The following is a 15,664-nucleotide window of genomic DNA, read 5'->3' on the forward strand; positions in this document are numbered from 1 at the left end:
AACTACTCTTTGTTAAAGCAAATGTGGGTTCTTTACAAGAGTTGTGGGTGTTGTTAGATCGCATGCTTTTTGCAAGAGTGCATGGGATTGTGAACAGGTGGGTGATTTGTGAGCCATGTTCTTTGCTAGAACGTGTGTTGTGAGATGAACATGTACACTTTGATAGGGTATATATGCGATGGGTGACCGTGTGTTCATTGTTTGAGTAGAAGGGACAAATGTTCTTTGCTAGAGTGCATGGGGTGGGGAAGTGTGGCACCATGCTCTTTGCTAGAGAACATCTTCACTCCTCAAGTGTGTTAGTCTTCAAAAATGTTGGTTTTTGGTTGTCCTTGATTTCTATTATCATTATCATCTAAATATTCAACTGGGTGTGATCATGTGGTCTTTGTCAAACCTTTGGGTTTCTTTTGCTAAGGATGGGATATTCTTTGAGCCCCTTTTTGGCCATGTCAATGTCCTTTGTATGGTTTTTTGTTTGGGCGCATTGTTGTTTTTTGTGAACATATGGAGTTTTGTAGGCATATAGTGCACTTCCGGGACAGTTCAACTAAATGTGAGATGTCTGTTATGTCTTGCGAACACACTGGTCTAATGTAAAACATCTTGTGTCTTGTGAATGATGAACACATTACTCCTTGATCGATCAATATGTGGGTCATCTTATGCGGATGTGACTCTAAATTGCGAATCTGTAACTCAATGGTGAGAACAAGTGTGGTAACACACTACTAGAGAACGCGACGATGTTTATTGGTGATGAAAGGGAGTGGGACTTGTTGCAAAAGTGAGAATGTGTGGGATGACAATTGCCCAGGTGAGGATGGAGTTAGAGATGGTGATGATGCAAGTGAAGGCGTGGAGTGAGGACTCCAACATTCTTTACGTTGTTTATTACCTTTTTCTTTCTCAATAGGTGATGTACATATTTAGCAAGGGAGATACATGAAATCAGCATAAACAAGAGAGGGAGAGATAGACAAACAAACAGGTTCTACAATCAACAGAAGAGATCAAATAGAACCAATGGGACCAAAAATGGAACATTTTCATATTGTGGCTAAGTAGTGACTCTAGAAGATTAATAATTTGGTTTATGAATGTTGAGATTGAAGGCACACACACTATGACTAAGAGAGAAATTTGTGCACAAACTAGATTAGATTGGAAATGTGTGGAAAGCATTATATCAAATTGCAAACTCAGGTCCATGAACTTTGTTCAATGTACAATATGCATTTTTACCATAATTGTTGGAGGAGCATTATATCAAATTGCAAACTCAGGTCCATGAACTTTGTTCAATGTACAATATGCATTTTTACCATAATTGTTGGAGGAGCATTATATCAAATTGCAAACTCAGATTCATGAACTTGTTGAATGTACAATACACATGTTATTATAATTGTTGGAAGAGCATTGTATCAAATTGCAAACTCAGATTCATGAATTTGTTCAATGAAAAAAAACGAACTTTATCATTATAGTTGGAGGAGCATTATATCAAATTGCAAACTCAGATTCATGAATTTTCAGGACACAATATGCATTTTACCACAACCGTTGGACGAGAAAAGATAGGAAGAAGATTAGCGGCTGAGGGTGAAGACATTAAAAAACTGATCAGATGAGGATAATGAGTGGATTGGAGGAGGAAAATGAGCGTGGGAACAAACTCTTTAATTTTTTACCTTTTGAGTGTTACAGCAATTAACAGAAATGATTTATTAACAATGTGTCCACAAATGCTTCCCAAAGTCATGGCACATCGACCAGTTTAGAAAAGATACAAAGTTAGAGTAATATTGATCATTAAAAGGGAATCAAAGATATTGATGTTTTTTTTGTATGCTGGTTGGATATCCAATCACAACTGTTTTGTCATGATTCAAAAGGTCCTTGGAAACCTAAAAGGCTGCACTCACTTGGCTGAACAGAGTCTTGAAGTCCGTGGTTGGGGAACCGTCACCCTCGGGTTTTGAGGCAAGGTCAAAAGCTTTGTTCTTTACTTCATCATGAAGAATTGCCTACAACAAGTGGGCATATAAAATGTTTAGAATTTCTACCTTAAATGAAAGAGAATCAACACTAGGGGTTATATTATAATATATCAGTGCAAATAGGTTGAGAGATTAAAATCGAGATCCACACACATTAACATAAAAGCAGTAGAAAACAAGATTACATGATAGAATCAAGGCAATGCTCAATGGAGAATGAGCTTCAATTAGAAGAATTTTGAGATTAATGTTGGATTAAAAACACAAGAAGTTTCAGCATTAAAGAGGATTAGAGTGGTTAATAAATTCCACATCTTTATTATCAAATTTGCTCAAAATTAAGTTCTTGCATGAACCTACGCATAATAAGTTGTAAACAGAACAATTGGTGCGAGAAATTTCAGCATTAAAGAGGATAAGAGTGGTTAATAACTTCCACATCTTTATTACCAAAACTGCTCAAATTTTTTATCGGGGGCAGATGGTGTAATTCTTCAAACTACAAGAGATAGTAACGATACTACTCTTAACTGAGTATTTATCATAATATGAAGATTTGCTAGAGTTGTTTACCTCTAAACAATAAATAAGTGTAAACAAATGGGGAAAAGGTTGGTTAGTTTGCTACAGTATGAGTATTATAATAATATGAAGATTTGCTAGAGTTGTTTATCCCTAAACAATAACTAATAGTGTGTATATAAAAGCGGAAAAAGGCCTGTTAGGTTGCAACAGTATTTAGGACCCTCATTATGTAAACCGAGGAAAACTTCATTTACCAGCCCAGCCCCCTTGAAAAAATCATGCCTGGTTGTACTTGGTAGAAAATAATTTGGAGGTGAAAGTTTATTTCTTGGTCCACCGCTCGAATAGACCTTTCATTCACATAATTGGTCATGGCAGTTGGTCGAAAATAATTTATGAATTTTGGTGGAGGAGACAGTTGATCTAGTATTTGAAGATGCCATTAATTTACATAACTGGTTCTATTGTTGAGTTCAAAAGATAATTTACAGGTCCTTTTTTTGGGGGGGGTGGGGTGGGGGGGGGGGGGTGCTCCAATGATATGACCATTGCCATGTACACCATAGGATGAAACTTCAAATCTTTGGCATCATCTCAGATGCTGCAAATGGAGCTATATATCATATGATTATCATCCCCCATTAAGAGAAAAACATAATTCATAGTACCTGCACACAGACTTCTGCAACATCTGCTCGTGGAATCGACTTCGTACTCGTAGAAAGAAGCTCGTCATCCTTTCCGACAACCAGCTCCCGTTTCCCACCTTCTTTATCTAGCAATCCGCCAGGTCTGGAATACTTAAGAGAAAACATTAGAAGGTAGCAAATGAACAATGAATCCCATATATTAGGATAGGTATAGATTTTTAGTTTCAACTATAAATAAAGATGGTATACACCACCGAAAATATGGTTTAATGAGTAGCATATTCTAACAAACCTCATGAAAATCAAGGGTATTAAAGACTTAAGGGATTTAGAGTGAATAGAAATAACTACTAAAACTATGTCTTTTAGGAGTTTGGTGATGTGTTTCTCAGTTGTTCCTCATGTATCATCTTCAAATTTCAAATTTGAGTATTTCATAATCTGAAGAAACCAATATGAAATCGAATATCATAGTTTTAATGTCTTTGGATTGTTTGCAACTCAAAGTTTTCCTAAATTCAGTCAGCATGATTACATCTTTTGTTCGAACGTGACCATACACCAGCTTTTCATTATTTTAGTAGTTGGTCAAATTAGATTATTTCATAATCTGAAGAAACCAATATGAAAGCCAATAGCAGAGTTTTAATGTCTTTGGATTGTTTGCAACTCAAAGTTTTCCTAAAATTCAGTCCGCATGATTACATATTTTGTTCGAATTTGACCATATACCACTGTTTCATTATTTTAGTAGTTGGTCAAAGACTCAAATATGACCTAAACAGATGAAATTACTAACGATTAATGCTACAAGTTCAATGCTCTATAAATGAATAAGGATAATATCAATTTATCATTTAAGAACAGTGCAAATTAATTCAAATGACACTATTTTGCTTTAAGGTTGTACCTTATGATTGTGTATGGTACACCTGAATCAGCCAAATATTGCTCAGCTTTGCGTTTCCAAATCTAATTAGAATAATTCCATGTCCATTTGTTTCAATCAGGAAGAAGATCAGACTTTCAATACTTCTATGCAGAATTGTATTTATCAAAGTGCCATACCAAAATATTCCCATTGCCAAAAGAGTTGAGACGGTGATTCGGATCAGTTCCACCCATGGAACCAACCAAAATGATGTGCTCCACGCCTTTTTCTTTGGCTGCAAACACAATCTATCACATTCAAAATTATGAAAATTTAGATGACTTCTTTGTTGTATGTGTCAATGACATCTATCTATCTTTCACCTGTATCAATCTGATTCTTCTGTCCGATCCAATCAACCTGGTTAAACATTTACCATATAAATGAGTACATATATGATTATAAATACAATTGGGTGACTGGAAACTCATGCATGTTAAACCCTTAAAAAAGGATCAACTCAGAATACAGGATCAATTATTTTTTAGACCATAATCAAGGAGTGTCTTACCCGGCCTCGCTAAGATATATAGATGCAAAGATTAACAAAACACTGGCCTTCTATTGTCTCCCCATCTTAACATTCTTCAATAGCAAGGCTCACATATTATCAACGAGTTAATAGCTAATTCTTTATATGGTTAAATGCTATTTGGTTTACCTATAATAACCATTAATTAGAGAAGGGATCATCACTAGCATCCCTTCTATACTTCTTTTAATAGTATAGGGTTAGGAATAGGTACCCTGAAGCATTGCCATTAAGTTTCATATGGCAACTCTATCAGACTTCTTTTAAACCTTTATACCAATTACTTACAGACAAGGTTTTGTAAACATAGATTTACCTCTTCAGGGTACTCTCCTTCTTTGTAATAGAACTCGGGGGGTCCACCTTTGCTTGGATCAAAGCCTGGTTTGATCTGTGGAGAAGCACTAGTAAGAATTATAAGTACATTTACACCAGATAATGGAGCGTCCAAACTCTCTCGATTTCTTATATCCGCGATGAATATGGCATCATCTTCACCATTTATCTTCTCTTTGCTACTCTCTGATCTTACAAGGCCCCTTGCAACGAAGAGATTGGGCCTCTCCTTGAGATTCTTATATACAAGATGACCTGTTGAATGGGCATATAAGGGCATTATATTATTATTTCTTTTGTTGCTTCTCTCACTCACTCTCCGTTCCTCCCTCTGAAAATGAAACTGGGCCTAGTATAAAGCCATTTCATTCCCGAACATGTTTGTTATTTTACTAGAACTATTTAGCTTAAGCTCTAATTTTATTTTATTTTTTCCTTTCGATGAATGGGTAAATATCCCATTTTGTTGTAAACCAATTGTCTCATGGGCCAATTTTGGCCTTAGAAGACATTAACATTTCTTTCTTTCTCTCTATCTCTCTCTCTGTTTCTTCTTCTGAGTTTTCATGGAAACACACACTATATTTTCCCTATATAAGATGTGGGCATTGCTTAGATTGTGTTTTTTCATTCACATTCTTATGTTTCTGCTCTACAGATCATTCATCTCTCTCTCTCTCTCTCTCTGTCTTTGTGTCTAGCCTCTGTATTTCTTACCAGTTCTACCTCCAGCGCCGGTGACAAGCACTGTCTTGCCTTCAGCCATGTCCTTCTGTCTCTCTGTCTCTGTCTCTGTCTCTCAATGTATCTGAGTCTGTGTTTTCTCTTCGTCTCAGTATGTATATGTACATACTCTGTTCTCACAGAGAGGTGCATTTTCCTCTCTCTACAAATGTAATTACTAATAATTAATACACACAAAATCCCATTTCCTCTCTCTTAGACATACATACTGATACATACATATGTATAATTTATAAATGTAATGCAATTTTTCTTGAGGGATGGCACAAACCTCCTGGAAGAAGAAAGAATTGATTCTGGGGGCGGAGTCGCGACCAATTCTCAATTTGATTCTGTTGCCCACATAATGAATGAATGAATGAATGAATGAATCCATCGAGAGTCTCCGAATGTATCCGAGACTGTTGAACATGAAAGCCCAATATTTCTTATTACCTCCCGAGAATAAGAAACTGAGTATCGTGACTTTGAGTGACACTAAGCAACTGTTGTAAGATTGAATGACTTGGGAAGCATGTGCCACACCCATAAAGTCTGCATTGATATTGAGGAGCTATTGGTAACAATTGGCAACGATTCGGTTTGAACGAAACCGAACTGTGAAATAGCAGCTTACCGGTTAAAACTGTTTGGTTTGGTTAAGTTCAGGTTTAGGTTTAGGTTTTTGTTAACGGTTCAGTTTGGTTTGTGGTTTACAAGTTTAGTTTGAGCCTTTATCGGTTTACCGGTTTTCAATTAAAACGGTTTGATAGTTTAGGATTGACACTCAGTAATTTTCTTAAATATTTTTTTGAACATTTTAAGCCTAAATTTGATCTTTTAAGAAAAAACCTTAAATTTTGGAAAATTAAAATTTGAAATATTGAAAAATGTGAAATTTTGGATTTTGACCTAACTTGAAAACCAAAACCGAATCGCGAAACCATGGTTTTAACGGTTTATAGGTTTGAATGTCTCTAAAACCGTTTGGTTTGAGCTTGAATTTTTTTTTGTAACGGTTTAGTTTAAATGGTTGTGGTTAAAACGGTTTCGTGGTTCGGTTCTATTCGATTTTAAATGATTTGAGTTTAACACTCTTGAACCAAACCAAACAGTTGTCAATTGCTAGCTATCGGATTAGATGACTTTGGGAAGCTTGCACATACCCATAAGAAGTCTGCATTGATACTTGGGAGTTATTAGATTAAATGACTTAGGAAGCATATTGAAATTTGATACCATGGAGCTATCAGATTTGAATGACTTGCGAAGCATGCACATGCCCATAAGAAGCATGCATTGGTATTGAGGAGTTGTAAGATTGAATAACTTGGTAAGCATTCATGCACCCATAAGAAGTTTGTGCATTGATAGTGTTAGAGTTATGATAAGCATATGATAAGGATAAAAGATAGATAGATAGAAAGGAGAGAGAGAAAGAAGGGTGTTGATCCACCCGACCACCCCTGAGCAAGGGGATCAAGACGGACTCAAGCCTCGATCAGCGTCCCATACCACCGTCGTGGCGTCAAGTCATACTTGGTGCTGGCGCGCTCGCTACAAGAGTTGACCCACCACGAAACAGAGTCTCGACATAGTCAAGATATCATGAAATGAGGGTAGCTAGGCCTCATATTTATAGCGATACCCAAGGCCCCAAGCAAGTTCACACTTGGCCTAATGGGTTGTCTCAATCCTGAGGATTAAAAGTAATCCTCCCCTTCTTTACAAGCTCGTTTAACCCTCACACTTATCCCCGTGTATAGAATACTACGGTAAATTCTCACCATGAGATATTATATGGTCATGCCCGTAACATACTCTCCCTCTTTAAAACATTGCACTCTTGCAATGGAAAGTTAGGGAAGTTAGTTCTAACAGTATTTTCGCGTTCCCATGTGGCATCTTTGATAGATTTATCCATCCATTTAATTTTATATTCTCGGATTATTTTAGTACGCAGATTTTTTGTTTTAACATCGAGAATTCTTTCTGGTACATGTGGTTTAGAAGATAATTCTTTAGTAGTAACCAAAGTTTCAATTGTAATTGTATTGTCGCCAGAACCTAGAAGTTCTTTTAAACGACTTACATGAAAAACTAGATAAATTTCAATGCCATCGGGAAGAGTGAGATGATAGGTTGATGAACCAATGCGTTTGAGGACTTGAAAAGGTTCACAAACCGTGGGGCTAACTTAGCACACTTACCCGTAGACAATGTTTTAGAATTGTGAGGTACACGCAAAAATACCTTCTGTCCAAGGTTGAATACACAAGGTTGCCTATTATGATCAGCGTAAAAACACGCTCTATCTTGAGCTGTTTTTATATTATCTCGTGCAGTATGTAACATATCTTGCATATCCCGAATAAATTTTTGCGTACTTCACAACTCATCATAATGTATATTAACATCAATCAGGGCTCGTGGTTGAAAACCATACATCAACATAAAACGACTATATCCCGTCGACATATGCTGGGAGTTGTTATAAGCAAACTCCAAATTTGGGAGATAACGTTCCCATTTTGTTGGTTTTGCACCAACATACGCTCGAAGCATGTCCTCAATAATTTGATTTACTTGTTCTGTCTGTCCATCGGATTGAGGATGATCCGTGGAGCTCATGCTCAATGTAGTTTCTAACTTCTTAAAGATTTGCGTCCAGAAGTCACTAGTAAAATTTGGATCTCGATCACTCACAATATCCATCAATAACCCATAAAAACGAAATAACTCGTCAACAAATTGGTAAGCCAATTCAGGAGTTGTTATCGTGGTTTTAGTAGCAATAAATCTGGCCATTTTAGTTAGTCGATCAACCACAACCCAGATGGCATCATGGCCTTTTTGGGTGCGAGGAAGGCTAACAATAAAATCAATGGATATACGTTCCCACTTATTATTGGGAATGTCCAAGGGATGTAAAAGTCCTACGGCTTTAAGTTGCTCGGCTTTGTTAACATGACATTGGTGACATTTAGTAGAGCAGACCGTTAGCAATGTGGAAGGAAGGAAATTTTGTATTTGTAAGAAATACGACTCAATGGAGATTGCTCCAGGAGGATTTCCTTGAGTTCCTTTCGCTTGAGCGGATGACATCGGGTCGTTATTCTGAGCCATTGAATGATTATTTCTGGCAAAGAAATAGGATAAGGTCAGACAAATAGGCATAACATCATGTCGTGATGTAAACATATCATGGGCAAACATTAATCAATATCATGATCTCACGTCAATACCCCTCTAGACGTATAAGATGAGGTTCAAGGTCAGGTTACTATGGTAACACAAAGGTGTTTTAAAAACCATGGGGGTGACAAATGAATGTCTTTCCCTAATCTCTATATTGATTTTTTCATGGCGGCTCCCCGAGGCTCAACCATGTATGTTTGTGTCATGAATAGTTTATACACGAAAAAAATGTTAACAATAACCTATGTTTTTGTGCCCACATATGTGGTTTCGGCTCTTTATGTCCTATTACAAGGACCCCGAGGTGTACTTAGACCTAAAGTCTAAACATGTACTATAGTCATATGTATCAATAATGTTGTATGATCTTGGTCATATTTGAACTCGAGACCTCGAGAACAAATGCATTAAACCCTTGAGCTAACCAAATAAGTTGCACGTGTTGAATATTAAATGTTTTATGCGTATAAGAGATATGTGAGGCATTTGCCCATATATGTTTTTTAAAAAGAAACATATATGTCAAGAGTCGTTATTTCCCTCTCATTTACCACAAACTATGTTGGTACGTTACCTAACGTCAAGTCTCATAATTACGAAGACATACGCCAAAGTGCAACCCAATGGTCAAGCGAAATGAGCCCTCTTTTCATAGTATGCCCACGTGGCCCATCACATGGTTACGTCACTACGAATGCCTTTCGTAAGAATGATGCATGGTGGCATCGTATCCATGTAATGAGGGAGGGATGTTGGATATGTGTGTCATAGGAGCGACCTCACATGAAGTGGGTCAAGCCCTACGTTCTCAACATCATTGTGGCTAAGAGCATTTCATTACGTAACGAAATCAAAGTGATTAACGAGGATGTCAACAAAAAAAAATTGTTGAAAAAAGGATGATGACTACGCCATTCTCACATAAATGTGAGGACGGAAACTGTTGAGAGACAAGCTCAACATCGGCCGGATCGGCTGAAGAAGCCGAGGACCGGATCGGCTGAAGAAGCCGAGGACCGGATCGGTTGGGACCGATCGGTTAGGCCGAGTGCGTAAACCGGGAGGTCGTTAGGAAAGATATTCCGTGAGGAATATATTTGGGAGTTAGTGTAGGAGCTCTTGAGGAGCATTGAAGTACTGTCAGTACTTCGGTCAGTCCTTCTAGGACTTGTATAAAAGTGTTCACTGAGCACGTCTTATGTACAGACAGGAGTATTATTATTGAATATATTTTTTGTGTCTACTCTCTCTGTCTCTCCTGTGTATACCGTGTAAGCTCAAGCTCTCCATTGAACCTGAGTTTCCTTCCTTCTGTTCGGTCTTCATACCTGCTTCCGCACGCTACTTTCTACAGAAACCAAGATCCTTTCCTCGAAAAGGACAACATTCGATATAAAGATCACGTAATATCAAATACACACATATGTTTATTTATCACATATATACAATCAAATACATATACACGTGACCACATATGCGTATATTAAAAAAATCGTAACATCAAATAGCCAACATATGATGAAATCGAGACACGTAATCGAGGCATATAGCCTCGACGCACACGAAACATCCAAAATTAAGAGTTAATCGTAATATGCAATTGAGGTATTGACCTCTTACACATATGACACCAAACACATATCATTTACATAGAAATCAAGGTATTGACCTCATACGCAAACGTAACATATGTATGTGAACGTAATACGCAATTGAGGTATTAACCTCGTATGCATACGACACTAATCACATATTAAATATATGTCAAATGAGGTATTGACCTTATACATATATGTAAACGTTTTATACAACCAATTAATTACCACTCCAACATCATTGAATCAATGAGAAAAAATTACATATTGACCATATACATTATTAGATGGGAGAAGAAAAAATACAAAAAAAAACAAGAAAGAGTTACTGAAGTTCCTTTGCTGATCGTTATCTGGATCAAGGTCGACCGCATGTCGATTGATCACCATTCATCAAGAAGACAAAAACAAACAAAGGAAACATTGGAAACATAAGCTCTGATACCAACTGTTAGAGTTATGATCTAAAGTAAGCATATGATAAGGATAAAAGATAGATAGATAGAAAGGAGAGAGAGAATGAAGGGTGTTGATCCACCCAACCACCCTCGAGCAAAGGGATCGTGATCGACTCGAGCCTCGATCGGCGTCCCATACCACCGTCGTGGCGTCGAGTCGTACCTAGTGTTGGCGTGCTCGCTACAAGAGTTGACCCACCACGAAACAGAGTCTCAACGTAGTCAAGATATCATGAAATGAGGGTAGCTAGGCCTCATATTTAAAGTGATACCCAAGGCCCCCATGCAAGTTCACACTTGGCCTAATGGGTTGTCTCAATCCCGAGGATTAAAAGTAATTCTCCCCTTCTTTACACTCTCGTTTAACCCTCACACTTATCCACGTGTATAGAATACTATGGTAAATTCACACCACGGGATATTATATGGTCATGCCCATAACAGTTAGTGTGGAATTGTAAGATTTAATGGCATCCGCTATTGTGATGTGGGAAATGCATAGGAGGAATTAAGTTAAACCAAGAATATTAAAAAAAAGGTTGAATGATAGATCAAGGATGTGGTGAGAAAGAGATATCTCAAAAAAGGCTTAGCTCAATTGATATAATTGTGTGTTTTCACAAAACAAAAGCACATGGAGTGTGCTAAAATAAAAAAGGCAATGTGACCATCGCTCGTTGAGACGTTGAACCAAAACTCGGCGATATACCCCTGAAGCTCTACTCGTGATCTTATCCCCTCCGTTTACCCATATCTTCATCCTATCCTTCTTCTATCTATTGTTTACTACATTAACGGAGCCGAGAATTATCTTGTTGTACTATTACTTATAAAATTTAATATTTATTTTGCTATTTTGTGAAAATCCTTGTTTGAGTATTTGGCATGAAGACTTCTCCATGAAAATTTGATGTTCAATTGTGAGAGTATTTCAAGGTTGTTTTCTCTTAGACGATCAAGCCTAATCAATAGAGCTCAAGGTTTTTAACCTTGTGGTCATGGGTTAGAACCCCATTGTTGATAATCACTCTATATTATCGGTGTGATGAGTTTCCCAATGAAATGATTCAGTGACTTGTTTTACATGCCGCCTTCTCCAAAATTCCATTGCAAGAGTTAGGACACAAAGTTACATGAATTTTGGAGAAGGCGGCATGTAAAACAAGTCACCAAATCATTTCATTGGGAAACTCATCACACCGATAATATAGAGTGATTATCAACAATGGGGTTCTAACCCATGACCACAAGGTCAAAAACCTTGAGCTCTATTGATTAAGCTTGATCGTCTAAGAAAAAACAACCTTGAAATACTCTCACAGTTGAACATCAAATTTTCTTGGCAATTAACGAGTTATTAGATGCAAGAGTTAATCCCAAAGAGATACCATTCCTCGTGAGCTAATTCTAAATATAAACATTGAAAGAAGAAAATAAATCAAGAAATAGTGGCTCCGACGAAATTGGGTGCAAAAAACCAATTAAATTGTCCTAGGGATTAAAAAAAAAAGTTACAGAAACGATGATAGGCCCAAAGAATGTTATTGCATTGTAGGGTCGTAATTGTACAGACTTGGCAAGTTCAAATTGGCATGGCACATCCTCTATAAGGGTTTGGTTTGAATGATTTTAAGTTTGAAGGTTTTGTTGTTCAATTCGGTTTAAGTTTTGATTTTGATATTCCCAAACCGATCCAAATCGTTGTTGATTACTATGAGCATCCATATGTGGGCCTAGGCAATATATTTAATGGTTAGGACTTGAAAGATAGAAACATATCATTTTCTCCTTTACATACACACAAGTTTAAGGCATACTATATGTGGAGATAGCAACCACCATATTGATGGGCTGGATCATCATAAGGGTACATCTTATATGTTTCAAATTTGTTGTCCAACATTTTAATTTTTCACAATAAACATTATGTTTGAATGAGGCGAATCAACATAAGTAATGATATGTGTGTATGAGAAACACGTTAACTCCAAAAGTTGAGAATGATTATATGTTGGAGTGTAAATTGGAAAGATTAAAGGGCTCATGGGTGAACCCCTAGTTGGTAAAATCATCGCAAAACAAGGAAGGGTTTAATTAATGTCATAAAAAGTCATAAACTTTTAGATGCCCACAAATTGAATGCTTGTTAGAGAGTTAGAGATATAAAGCCTTAAATTATTGGTAGAATTGACCAGTGCAATCGTCCAATTCAATCTTAGTGTTGAAAATATAGTTTGCAAGTCCATTTGTTGTGTTGACTTGTGGATCTCTATTTGTCTTGTGTTGTCTAAATGCAAGCCTTACGATTGGTATGCTCGAGTTTTATATTATTCACCTTGTTATTTGTGCACAAAAAGAATCATAGTTAAAAATAGCATGTAAGTTGACATTGTGTTGTTTGTTTCCATTCTAGTTTGGTCTCTTTTGTTTTGTCATATTTTCTTTGTTATTTATTACCAAGATAGCAAGTGAAACTGTGGAGTTTACTATTACTCACAAATGTATTGCAAATTGCAAGTATATTTGTTGTTTGGTATTGCACTCTTGGTGTGTTTGAAAAGAAGACTCACATATGAGTTCATGGAAAATAAGATATAATTCTAAATATCCTTTTGAGTTATTTGTTTATAGCAATTGGGACTTGGTCTCTTGCATGTTGTGTTCTCTTTTTGTATGTATCTTTTTACTTGTGGCTTATGTTTTATGATGAATTATTTGATCAATGAGTTAATACAAACTTGATGATGAGTACATTTATGTCTTTAATTACATGGCATGCGCCAATTAATTGAACACATTGGTTATTGCTCCATGGACGTTGGCCTCTCGGTCAACAATGTGACATATTAGTAATTACGTACAAAATATGAATGCAATAATGGATTCCGTTAGTATTCATCATTAATGCAAAGAGAATGACATGTACATACATCATATGATATTATTAATGGTTTCAATGTTTTATCGTACACAAATACGCGTTGTAGTTATGATTATACTAATAAGTGAATCCACAAAGACAATTCAAATACATATATTGTTTTAACATATGAATTGTTAACAACCGTTTGGAAGAAACAAAGGGAAGAATGCCTCTTGTTGGTTGATTTATATTATTTTAGTTGTATTTGACTTGCAAGTTGCACAAACTCTTGTAGTTTTGTTGGTATGTATTACGGTATACCAATATGGATTAGTCAATAGTGAAGAAAGATAGATATCCTTTTAATGTCTAGGGGAGATAGATTGCAATCTATGCGATAAGATAAATAAAATAGAAGAAGGAAGGGAAGTGGGCATGGGTTACACGCATGCCATTTCTTAAAACATTGATATAAGGTATGCCATATAAGAAATGTTTACCATACAATGCTAGGAAGAGTTTATCTCTATAAGAGTTCCTAGACAAAGTGGCATAAGAATTGAAACCCATGTTTGACGTTAGTCAAGATCTAGTCTAAACACATGGTAGACCTTAGGGAAGTTCCTTTTGGAGGCGTGTACAAGATGTCCATTAATAATCTTACCCATGATGACCAAGAGAAAGATATATCATTATGAGGAGGGACGACATGAAGCATAGGTGATTACTAAAGGAGATTTGCCTCTTTTTTTACGGTGTTTGTTGTTTTGGTATAAAAGAACACATTGACCTTTTTTATGACCTACAATTTTTCTTCTTCTTCTCAGGGGATTTCCCACAAGGAGATTGCATCTCAAACTAATACTGGTTATCTTTTCATTGAGTGTGTTTTCACAGTAGAAGATGATTTCCATGAATGTGAGTGTATTGTTGTTCACGCGGATTGTCTTTTACTTATTGGGGTTTTGATACATGGAGATGATTACCCTTGAATTAGAGGTTGAAGTTAGACCTCTCTTTGTCTAGGGGGGGGGTTCACAAGGGGGAACAAGGTAACCCATGGTTGCATGACCATTCATCAAATCATTGATGTTGATCACCGTAAAGACCAAAGTCGTATCCTCGAATCAAAGGCAATGATAAGACGAGAGATGCTCTTGCCCTAAGATGGATTGACATGAGGTGATATTGTAGAATCAAAGATGTGAGACACTCTTTCCCTTTAAAGATGGATTTTCGTGAGGTGATATTGCAAAATCAAAGATCAGAGATGCTCTTTCCCTAAGAGAGATTTATATGAGGTGATATTGTAAAATCAAATACTATATTGGAACGAGGAAAACAATCACACAAGAGGCAAGATCCCCAAAATCAAAGGCAATTACTTATTGGGGCTCATCTAGTTTCTTACTTCAAGGGCCATTACATACACACCCCACAAACGTTACGTGTGACCGAGATAATCACGACTCCTGATTGCAAGACGAGGATGGACACTTATGTGTTAAGAATGCGCATCATGAGAAAGGTTTACGCACAATGTTCAAGACACAATTGCGATGTGCACAACCTTCTTTTCCAGAGCCAAGGTGCAAATTTACGTTCTAGGGAAGCGGGGCAATGAGCCGAACCGAAATGAGGATGACCGACCACTAACGGAGGCCTCATGTATTAGGGGAAAAAATAGTTTCCGATCGAGCTTTTGGGATCATTGAGCATATATCGTGCGGCACAAGAACAAGGATGATCAGCCGCTAGTTGAGGCCTCTCTGTATGTCAGGGGTAAAGAATAGTTTCCGATCGAGAGCTTTCGGGACAGGGCAGAGAACGGCCATACGGAGCGACCTAGC

General features: G+C 37.0%; 1 protein-coding gene across 1 annotated transcript; it reads right to left on the reverse strand.

The window, feature by feature from the left end:
* Positions 1 to 1,668: 1,668 nt before the first annotated feature.
* On the reverse strand, positions 1,669 to 5,822 carry LOC147857271 (uncharacterized protein At5g02240-like). The gene is made up of 7 exons (XM_087328907.1): positions 5,695 to 5,822; positions 4,958 to 5,232; positions 4,433 to 4,469; positions 4,247 to 4,344; positions 4,089 to 4,150; positions 3,197 to 3,320; positions 1,669 to 2,030 (listed from the first exon to the last, which is right to left on the reverse strand). Exons 1-7 carry the CDS (start codon positions 5,741 to 5,743, stop codon positions 1,911 to 1,913), a joined length of 765 nt encoding a protein of 254 aa, XP_087185033.1. The 5' UTR covers positions 5,744 to 5,822; the 3' UTR covers positions 1,669 to 1,910.
* Between the last annotated feature and the right edge of the window lie 9,842 nt (positions 5,823 to 15,664).

This window comes from Azolla caroliniana, unplaced genomic scaffold, assembly GCF_043228905.1.
Source record: "Azolla caroliniana isolate FFs.n. ecotype wild unplaced genomic scaffold, voAzoCaro1.0.p SCAF_12, whole genome shotgun sequence".
Lineage (NCBI taxonomy): Eukaryota > Viridiplantae > Streptophyta > Polypodiopsida > Salviniales > Salviniaceae > Azolla > Azolla caroliniana.